The following is an 11,685-nucleotide window of genomic DNA, read 5'->3' on the forward strand; positions in this document are numbered from 1 at the left end:
AAATGCTCCATGACATAATGTTCTAAGATTTTATTCTTATTTCTTCTTTTAATATACTTAAAGAATTCATTGTTGAACCCAGGACGTAAGAACAACACTCCACGTGTCTTATCACTTAGCTAAGTTGGCACTTTATTATATTTCAATTTGGTTAAAATATATTTTCAAGATACCTCTATGTTGGTATTTAATTAGAATATTAATTTTATAAAAACTATAAATAAAACAAATTTACTAGTCGAGTACCCATCAAACACTTATCGGGTGCCCGAAGGAGACCCGATCCTATCGGGTCCTTAAGATGGCTACCCATAATCGGAACCTAAAATGATCGTGTCCATGACAGTAGAACCCAAAAAATAAAACCTGAATCCATGGACGAGATAAATAACAGTCAAGCTGATTTTGATGTGTATATTTCTCAAAGGGTGGGCTAGACCTAAATGGGTTACCATTCTGAGCCCAATGGGCCTAGGGCAAGGTCATATTTTCCATTATCAAATTGGGTTGGGCTGAGATATCAAACCTCAAGTGAAAGTTGGGATGGGTTTGGTTTGGGGCCCTAATGGAAACCTGAATACTAGCCTAACCAAATTGGGCTTTGGTCTAGTGATGATCAGCTTGGATTTATGATTTTGTAGTTTGGGTTGGGCTTAGGTTGATTCCCAAAGTTGCAACTATAGGGCCATACAAACAAGAAAAATATATCTTTCTTATTATAAAGCTCCACTCCTGGATTGAATGATCATTTATCCATAGTGGATTTATTCATTTTGATTTTCTTATTTAGTTTAATTTTTAGATTGAGTTAAAAAAAAAAAAAAAAAATTAGAGAACTTCTATTACCGCATCAACTTTTGCTTACAACACATCAATTGATGAAATTGCATATCATAAGTCAAGTAAAATTAAACAAACACCAAATATTTCTTTCTCCTTAGTCTTCTTCTAGGGTGGTCTTAAAAACAAGAAGGCGAGAGAATGGAGAGTGAAAGAGGGTGAGCGAGCAAGAGAGACTGAGGAAACATTCTATTTTCAAGCTTGTAGGAAAAACAATCGGGAAGAAGAACAAGAATGAAGGCTCGGTTTCCGTCTTTTGAGAGGACAACAAATAATGTGATTGCAATTTAAAAAGATATAGAATTGCCATGTACACACTAAGACACTATTTTATGAAAGATTGACATGTTATAAGTAAAATTTTCTATAATAATAGAAGTTCTCTAAAAATTTTTTTGTTGTGTTGCAAATTAAATTTAAAGTTGATATTTTCATAATAAGGATAGCGATGAGAATCTTCTTGATAAGTTTGGGGGTCCAACTCAAAACCTATTGGCAATGAGTGGAGAGGCCCATGAGCTTACAAGGAGAGATACAAGGGAATGAGTATTCATGTGGGACTAAACTCAGCACGATCCTGTATGTGTGGGTCGTACTGGGCCAAAGCACGTGGAGATATTAACTAGATGACGTGAAGGAGAAAAAGACCCGCTTTGATACTATGATAAGTTTGGGGGTCCAACTCAAAACTAATTGGCGATAAGTGGAGAGGCCTATGAATTTATAAGGAGAAAGACAAGGCAATAAGTGTCCGATGTGGGACCCAGACCCTGGAGGGTGGCCCTAATAGATTCATTGTTTCGTGGGATTTCGAATACTTTACATACCCTTCATGAGGAGTTTATCAAGGCTCGGTTTGCCACCAAGCCAACCCCTTAGGGTTATCTACAAGATTTCTAGAACAACACAAAGTTTCATCATTCCTTACCCTCTTATCGACTAAGAAGGTGCATTGACATGGGTGTGGAAACCATCCATCAATTTGGCATCTGGTGGACATTGCTTAAGATCATTGGATTGAACTAAATTTTGTCAACTAAGCCATGGGTTTAAGACCAAAATTTCAGATTAAGTTAGTATTTGTTGGAAAACTATCTAATTATGATCCATCAATTTGATGCATCGTTAATCCATTTAAGGCATCACCGATTTCATTGGAATTGGTGACCAATGGATGGATAGTGGCGACTAATTCCAAATTTCTATGGTAGTGACCAGGATTAGTTGGATTTCCAAGTTCTGGTTCACACTATGCCATGGTTTTCGATCTCAATTTTCTATCTCATCTCATTCATGAACGATATCAAAATGATTTGGGACAAATCATCTCATCTTTTCGGATGAGATGAGGTGATCGACTGAGGCGAGGAGGTTTGAGTTCGACTAAAAGAAGTAGGCCAAGCCACTTAGATAGGAAAAAATAGAAAAGATACAATACACATTTTGATCTAAAAATGTTTCATTTTCTTTCTTATTAATATCTTTTCTCAGTAACAGTCCCGTACTACTTCGAACAATTAAAGAGTGAATTTTCTGGAAAAAAAAAAATTTAAATTAAAGCACACAAGATCAACGATATTTAGATGACCCAGGACCATTTTAAAAGCCACGATTCACATGTTTCACATATGGCATAAAACGGATCGGGTTTAAGCCGAGTATATCTATATCCAATTTTTTTTTTTGAATTCATATCTGAATCCGACTAGCTAAAATCATTTTCGAACCATTTTATGTTTATCAAACTCATATCCGAATTTGAGTCGATCGAATTATTGATTTGGGTCGGATAATTTTGAACCGTTCAAGGTAATTTCAATAAATGACTTGAAGTCAAGATCTCTTCCTTTATTGAGGGGGGTCTTAAACACTGTGAACAACAATTATTAATAGTAAAAAATATATTAAAAAATATAAAATATAACTTACAAAGTAATATAACATTTGGATCTAGACGAAACTAAGGATGGATCTGTATCCAACCCGGATATGACTCGAGTCAAAAGACATCAACCTATATCTGATCATTTTTTAATTCGGATATACTTGAAGGAAGTAAACCCTCTAAATTCGTATTCAAATCACTCAGATTTTAGATAAAATCTAACACATTTTAAGTCGTAATTACACATCCAAACTATACAATAATATAATATAATCCACAAACAAGTAAAAGGTAAATATACACATGGAAGAAAGAAATATGAGAGGGACGTCAGGCTCCATCCCTCTCCTCCACAAACCAAAATATGAATTCTATCCAAAATCCAAAGCTATTTCACAAATCTCACGGACCCTTGTTTCATTGATCTGCCCTCTCCATTACCCTTCTCTCCTAAACCCTCCCCAAAATAAGAAACCATGATAATAAACCTCTCAACCTCTCCCCTAACTTCATCAACCTCAACCTCTTCTCTCATCAGATTACTAGGTTCAAAATCACCCAAAACCCATTTCTCCAAATCTCTCTTATCTCCTCCTTTTTCTTCCACATCTCTCAAACCCCATTACACAAACCAATTTTTCTTTAACAAGAGAAGATGCCCACTTAAGAAAAGAGACTCTTTTCAAACCTGGGCCTTCCCTGGATTCGAACCTGGAGCCTTAGAGAGCGCCCAATCTGTTATAGAAGCAATATCTGTACTAGCAGCCATTATTATTGTCCATGAAAGTGGTCACTTCCTCGCTGCCTACTTCCAAGGAATCCATGTAAGTAAATTTGCAGTTGGTTTTGGTCCTATTTTAGCTAAATTTAATTCAAAAAATGTAGAATACTCCATTAGAGCATTTCCACTTGGTGGGTTTGTTGGATTTCCTGATAATGATCCTGAAAGCGAGATTCCGGTAGATGATAAAAATTTGCTCAAGAACAGACCCATCTTTGATAGAGTGATTGTAATCTCTGCTGGAGTAATCGCCAATGTAATATTTGCTTATGTGATTATATTTGTTCAAGTGTTATCTGTTGGGTTACCTGTTCAAGAGGCCTTTCCAGGGGTACTAGTTCCTGAGGTTCGAGAATATTCGGCTGCAGCCCGAGATGGGTTGCTTCCTGGTGATGTAATTCTTTCTGTTAATGGGTTTGAATTACCAAAAACTGGGTCTACATCTGTTTCTAAGCTTGTTGAAGTAATTAAGAGAAATCCTGGAAAGAATGTGTCTCTCAAGGTTGGGAGAAGTGAGAAGAATTTGGAAATTGGGATTACCCCAGATAAGAGTGTTGATGGAACTGGAAGAATTGGAGTTCAGTTATCCCCAAATGTCAAGTTTTCGAAGGTTAGGCCGAAGAATCTTGTTGAGGTGGTGAATTATTCTGGAAGGGAATTTTGGGGTCTTTCATCTAATGTTTTGGATGGTTTGAGACAAACTTTTCTTAACTTCTCACAAACAGCCGGCAAAGTTGCAGGTCCTGTGGCCATTATTGCTGTTGGTGCGGAGGTTGCGAAATCAAGTACTGACGGGCTTTATCAATTTGCAGCTGTGCTCAATCTTAACCTTGCGGTGATAAACCTTCTTCCTTTGCCCGCTCTTGATGGTGGCTCATTGGCTTTGCTTCTTGTAGAGGCCGCTAGAGGTGGAAGAAAACTTCCTCAAGAAGTAGAACAGCGGATTATGTCATCTGGGATTATGCTTGTTCTTCTTCTTGGGATCTTTCTTATTATCCGAGACACACTTAATCTTGATTTCATTAAGGAGTTGTTGTGATGACTTGTGAGCTCTTCGAAGTTTGAATGTTATCAGAGTCAAAAAGAACTTTGAAGGTGTTAATTGGGATAGCTTGGTGATAATGTTTTATAAACCAGACTAATGGAATTCTGATTTGGACGCTTTGGCATGATGTACGAGTACGACTTCTCCAAGATGCTCGGTGACGGGTAGGCCATGGTTTCCCCGCTTTTTCATTCATTTCATCTCTGTCGTGTATCTTACTTGTTCACCTGTAAATCATATTTTTTATGATATTTTCATGGGTTGGGATTCTGAAGTCTAGTTTCAACCCTAAAATCATATATGCTTTTCATATGTCGTGATTGCATTCCAGTATATGATCTCTGGCTACTAAGCAAGCTTGGGAATTATGTGTTGGAAGAGTAATCCTTTTTGTATTTTTAGGTTGGCGGCAATCTTTATTTTGGTATTATAATTTTATTTTCTTACTAATCTTATTTTCGTACTAATCTTTGTGTGATATTGCATCATTTGATTCCAATTTGAACTTGAAAATTAATTTTCATACGAATGTAGCTGACCTATTTTTAATACTTGAATGCATATGGTTAGCCAAGGTTGTCTAGTTATTTCATACCCCATGTATAAGTGGTTGTACATATTTGCTCGCAATTTTATAGTAGCTTTACATTTCAAAACTATAATTGTTGTGTGTGATGATTGTATTCTTTTGGAATTTTCATAGTTCGAAGAGTGAAACTTGGCTTGTAATTTCACGGGGTTAAGAAAATGGAAGACGTGCCTTGGTTGGAAATGAAATGAGGATAGTGGATTCTCTCTATTTTTTTTCTTTTTTGATTTTCGATAGGGAGGGTCAAGGACACACGGGAATGATGACCTTGAATGATTTGGTGTGCTATGTAATCTGTATTTGAGTGATTTGTTGCATTTTTATCATCTTAAAATAGCAATACCATTGAAACATTTTTATCATCTTAAGAAGAGAACTTCATGAATAACGTCACCTAATGTACATCTCTGTTTTTCCATCTCATTGTTGACTACTCTTTTCTCCATTGAGTTTGCTTCTAGTCTATGTTACAAGAACAAAGACACAAGTCTATGTTTCACATAGCTACGAAGTGTCTTATTTAGAGTCTTTATGTGTTGAGTTTAGTCCCACATCTGAAACTCAATGCCAATTGGTTTTGAGTTGGACCCCCAAATTTATCATTATTTGTCGTAATACCAGAGACCTAGGATCAAAACTCTGCCTACTCTTAAATCTATCAAAAAATTAGAGCATTTCTATACACCGTAACTTAATAAAAATATCTTTCTAATATTAAGCCATTGTTTCATTTAACAACTTAATAATTAGTTTATGGAGGATGGATGGCACCAAATATCACATTAGCTTTTCTTATCAGAGAAAAAAAAAAATCATGAAAATTGTCAAACCTCAAAGCCAAGGCTATCTCAGTAAAGTTTTGGTGCCATGCTATTTCATTGGTAAGATGTTTGGATTGATGGTAACTTATCTCATGGTGGGATGTTTTGGATCAGTATTTTGGAGGTCTAAACCAAGCAACTAGTTAGTATTTCTAGACTTGTTTTGGTCAGGTCAGTGAAGTGGCCATTTGTGGATCCTTTTGTTATATTATTGAGGGATTGATTTCTATGGTACTTTGGATTTGGAATGCGGGGCATGAACTGGTAGTGATGATCCATGCTAGATTGTGAGTTTGTGATGATTTTTTTTTTTGAATAATGATTTTGTGACACCCCCCTCTGACACACTCCCCCATACGCCCTTGATGTGGTATGTGCTAGAACCATAGATTCTTTTTCTCGGGATACACAACTGCACTTATTTATGGGTATGCACAGTAGTGTATCCCGATGGAAAAAGTCTGTGGTTCTAGCCCATGTCACGTCAAGGGGTGTGTGTCACAGGAGGTGTCAGAATATCATGATTCTTTTTTTTTTTTCTCTATCTGTTGGTAGTAACATCTGTTTCCAATTTTTTTTTTTTTTTGGGTAGGATAAAGATTTGTGTTCTATATTTTTTATATTTGAATTATTCTTTATCTTTCTATGATCCAACTACAGTAGTCTGATACAACATTGAGTACCCGAGAAATCTTGAGTTGAATCATCGCCCTTTCTATATATGTGAGATGATCCCAACCAAACAGGTGTGGAAGCTATAATTGTAAACCACAATCAAATCTATGGAAGCATTGGTTTATACACTCCTCTTAGTCTCGACTCTAGGAATAATTTTTTTTCTAGGTACTCAATATGAAGATCTAGACTTCAGAATAAAATTGGAAAATAGTCTCCCTTCTCTTTGATTCATCCAAATAAGTTGATCCGATTTTTTACCAAATCGATTGCGACTGGAATGAAACATCTACAAGGTTTCTCAGCTTAAATAATGTTATATTGTATTATTTATAATGAATGATTGTTATTTTCTTACTTAAGTTTAAATTTGGAATGGAAACTTAAAAATATAAATTTCAAACACATTTTCATCTAAACATTTTAATATTATGTGTGATGTGCCCACCTTTATGTGACACCATATCCTCATTTACAACATTGACAATGTGAAGCTTTGCAAAAAATATTATCAATTGGTGGAGGGGTCAAGGGTCATGTAAAAATACGAAGATTGAAAACAGAGAAAACAAGGAACACAAGATTTACGTGGTTCAGCAAGATTGCCCACGTTCATGGGTGGCAATAAGGCGATAATATACTTTATTGATGACAACTGTGAGAATACAATACAATTCTTAGGGCGAAACACACATTTTCTAATTACAAAAATGCCCTCAGAAGTTATACAAATGTCGAATAAAAATCAATCTTGGGCTTGTCGACCCCTAGACCCCTAGTTCAAGATACACCCAAAAAATAACTCAAGTTAGGGCCATCAACCAACACTAGCGAAGTTTTGATTGATGTTTTATATCAAATAAGGCTTCAAAATGTTCTTGTAAGAATAATGCTCTAAAAGGTGGCTAAGATACACATGTTTGCCTAATAAGAAGATCATGAGATTACTATCCTACCTGATTTCTTCCTTTATCCTCTATTTAGATAAACCCTCAATCTTGCAAATATCCCCTAAGAATGTATTCTCTTTTCATTCCACCACACTAGTAAAAGGGATAAAGAACACCCAAAAGCACATATGGAATAATATTAGACATATTCTCAAGCAATAGTAGGAGCTCTTTTATAAGTGGTCTTAGAATATCTTTTGAAATAATTTAATTTTTAATTTTTTTTATAAAATTAAAATTTTAAATACAAAGATATATAACATTTTTGTATCTAAATACCAGAGATAAATGCATAAAAGAAAATTAGTTTAAAAAATGTGGGTACATTATAAAAATATTTGTATCTCAAACTTATGGCATTTTTTTTTTTTTCCTATTAGAATTTATACAATATAATTTGTATCCCGATAAAAATCATATATTGATAATACGGACGAAACTCGTATCTTGATATTAATGTCAGTGAATATTTGTACCCTCAATTAAGAGATTTATTAAATTTGGTTTTGATTAGAACCCAATTGGATCTATCATTTTAAGCTCCAAATCCAATCTGATATTTTTGGATAAAATTTAATATAATCCAATCTAATCTGATCCAAAACCAATCCAATAAATCATCGCATCGATCATTCTTAAATCAAGTATTTCTCCAAACCCATATCTTTGATCCAGACCTTATGGACAAGGATCTGATCGGGTCCATTTACAGCCTTGTAACTAAAGGCTAAAAAGAAGAGAGATTATATTGCCACACACCAACTTTTGCTGACGACATCCTAATTATATGTAAATCACCAAAGAATTAGCACCATAGTAACAAAAAACAATATTTTTTTTTGAAAAACGCATTTAAAACATGTCTTGCATCTTTGACGGTTGAAAAACATGACGTTTTCATTTATAACAAAAAAAATCGTTTATTCTCATTTTTTTCACAAGAAAAAAGTTTAAACACTTTTTTTTTCTTTCAAATGTGGGATTTAATACATAAGAGAATTTGGTGATTCATAAAGGTAAAAATATGGGATTTGATTTTATGAATTTTAATTTTATATATAATATATATATATATATATATATATATATATATATATATATATATATATATATATCATAATTTTTAATATATGCTTTCTTTTATTTTCATAAGTTTTCCTTGCTGGTTTAAGCTCGTACTCTTGACTTTGTGATTATGATTAGTACACATTTTGGGTGCTGTTAGTAAAAATTGGCGTGGCAATAGAAGCTCTCGAAAAGCAAAAAAGGTAAAATTAAAAGATACCTGTGAAAATGAGGGATCAACCATCAGAGGTGAGGAAGAAAGCGCGTACCACATTACATGCGTCAGCGTAGTACCCGGACCGAAATTCAAGCTCTCACCTCGAAATTGATCGCATTGGGTTGAAGGCCTTTGTGGGTCCCACTCCGAATCCCCAAACTCAAACTCATTTCCTCTTGAATCCAAAAAATCACATTTTCTTTCTTATAAAGTTTGTCTTCCTCATTCTCTAAAGAAAAATCTCTATCATCCTCTCTTAATTTCCTACCTTCTTTCCATCTTTTTCTGTCTGATTGAAAGAGAGGAGAGAGAGAGAGATCTCAAACTCTAGAACCCAGAATTCAATTTGATAAAATTATATTAAAAAAGGCTAAATTTCAATAAAATCCATAACAACTATCCCAAAATAATTAAAAGAAAAATAGTATCAGATGGTGGCCAACAAAGGTGGTGCATCGAGGAATGACGATTCGGATATGGGGTCTGGTGGTGCCACCTTGAAGAAAGGACCATGGACAGCTGCAGAGGACGCAATCCTAATGGAATATGTGAGGAAGCATGGTGAGGGTAATTGGAATGCATTTCAGAAGAACTCTGGGCTTTCTCGTTGCGGTAAGAGTTGTCGTCTTCGTTGGGCTAATCATCTAAGGCCTAATCTCAAGAAAGGTTCTTTCTCTCCTGATGAAGAGCGTCTCATTCTCGATCTCCATTCAAAACTAGGCAATAAATGGGCTCGCATGGCTGCTCAGGTTTGCTAACATTTCTCTTTATTTTGATCAATTTTGTATCTCTGTTTTCCTCTGTTTCTGTTTTAATTATGAAGTCTATCCATCAATTCTCTATCATGTTTTCGTTACAATTGATCGAATCTCTTTAATTCACCTTTGTAGTTACCGGGACGAACAGATAATGAGATCAAGAATTACTGGAACACCCGTGTCAAGCGTCGCCAACGCTCAGGATTACCACTCTACCCACACAATAAACAGAAGCAAGCGCGTGCATTCCACCTCCATCAGCACAATCAACCTCACCCTTCTCCATCTCCACCAACTATACCACTCTCAAGATCACAGCAGAAGAAACCGAGTTTTGGGTCTTCATTATCCATGTTCGAACCCATGAAATTTTCTACTACGACCCCTCTCTTCGGCCATCAAGATAGTACCCATTTCCGCAACACCAATATTGGGTTTTCGCACCCATTCAATCCTCCTACTTCTGCTCAACCATCATCATTGTCTCTGTTCAATCAGAATTTCTCTACCCAATCGTTACCAACGTCAACTCTTCATTTCAATTCTCACAATTATAACCTTAATCCACCAACTGACAACATGGTTCCTCATGGTTTCACTTTCTCCACGAAAATGGAGCTCCCTTCAAGCCAATTACCCCAGCCATCAGTCCCTACTGTTGCCTTGGGCACTACCAATGATAATAGGCTCTCCCCCTCATTGGCTCAGACCAATAGTGGTTTATTGGATGCTATATTACAGGATGTTGAAGTTTTAGGAGGTGGGGAGGGTGGTGTGAGGAGAGAAGGTTTGTTACCATCCCATGAAGAAAAATCTGGATTAGATGAGTTTATCGGCGAAACCCCATCTAACAGCTCATTTTTCAACGAGAGCCCCACCGCACTGCAATTGGGATCACCAAACCACTTGGATGATTCGGGCTCTGTTGGTAAGTGTTCTCCTTTCCAACTTCCATCTTTTCTTGATCTTCGGTTTCGTAACTTTGTTGGGCTCTCCATGTCTATTAAAGAAGGTACTTTACATGATTGCTTAGATTCCAAGTGGTTAATTTAACCTTGTTTTAATTTGATTTCAATGATTTAAGCTTACAAATTGGACTTTATTCATAGTTGTTACCATGTGTGTGTGTTCATGGTGAGAATTCTTCAGTTATATAATACTTCCTGGTCCAAAATATTATTAGTTTTCTTTGTTTAGACTTTATCTTTGGTTTACTTGTATTTTTATTTGATACCTTTGTGACCATCAAACACCATTTCTCTTTCTAAGTATGGGTTCATTTCTTTGATTCATGCAGGGGTAAGGACGAGGAAAGAATCGACAGACGAGACCCATTCCATGGATGACGATGGCTTGTCAAGCTTGCTCGGCGACATCATTCCATCTACCATGTTAGTATCTGATTTTTACAATCATGGTGGTGAGTTGTCAAATAGGCAATCATCGGGGGTGACATTTGGCGACCTCGGGCAAGACATGCAACAATTGCCTTCGCCCACCAACTTGGACTACGACTGGAATGTTGGTGTTTGGAACCATGTGCCTGAGATGTACTAAGAACCTTATGGAATTTGATTCAAAGGGATTGGAGATGATGGGCATTCCTACTTATTTTTCGCTTTCATGGAGTTTAATTATCTTTCTTCTTATTGAAGTTTTTCTTGGGAGTGATTTGTTTTATACTTATTGAAATACTATAGTTATAATCATTTACTTAGCAAATTGAACCATATTGTTATAGCGGCATTGCTCGATCATTGCATACAATTGCTTCAAGAGGTTTAACGAAAAATAATTCCGCTAAATTTAGTGGGATTCCCTAACCTATGTACATAGAGTGACTACATATATCCATCATCATGCCCCAAGTAGGGATGGATCTCTAGCTTTGCTAAATTTGGAGGTAACTTAGTAGTCTCATTAGTAAGGAATCTTCTATAATTTATTATGCAATCCTTTGCAAATACAGTAAAAAAAATTGCCCACCACAGGTCCACAACCACCATTTGTGGTGTTAAAATGATGATGAGGGATGGTACCATTCCCACTTGAATGATGC

At 35.8% G+C, this 11,685-nt stretch overlaps 2 protein-coding genes across 2 annotated transcripts; both read left to right on the forward strand.

Annotated features, from left to right (window-relative positions):
- Window positions 1-3,048: 3,048 nt before the first annotated feature.
- On the forward strand, window positions 3,049-4,825 carry LOC147387216 (putative membrane metalloprotease ARASP2, chloroplastic). The gene has a single exon (XM_086421522.1). It carries the CDS (start codon window positions 3,202-3,204, stop codon window positions 4,543-4,545), a length of 1,344 nt encoding a protein of 447 aa, XP_086277648.1. The 5' UTR covers window positions 3,049-3,201; the 3' UTR covers window positions 4,546-4,825.
- A 4,208-nt stretch (window positions 4,826-9,033) lies between these two features.
- LOC147387217 (uncharacterized) lies at window positions 9,034-11,431 on the forward strand. Its single transcript, XM_086421974.1, has 3 exons — window positions 9,034-9,617; window positions 9,759-10,554; window positions 10,924-11,431. The coding sequence occupies exons 1-3, from the start codon at window positions 9,300-9,302 to the stop codon at window positions 11,181-11,183; spliced, it is 1,374 nt and encodes a 457-aa protein (XP_086278100.1). The 5' UTR covers window positions 9,034-9,299; the 3' UTR covers window positions 11,184-11,431.
- The last annotated feature ends 254 nt before the right edge of the window (window positions 11,432-11,685 follow it).

Source organism: Akebia trifoliata, chromosome 13 (genome assembly GCF_017979445.1).
Source record: "Akebia trifoliata isolate Shusen 1 chromosome 13, ASM1797944v1, whole genome shotgun sequence".
NCBI classification, from domain to species: Eukaryota; Viridiplantae; Streptophyta; class Magnoliopsida; order Ranunculales; family Lardizabalaceae; genus Akebia; species Akebia trifoliata.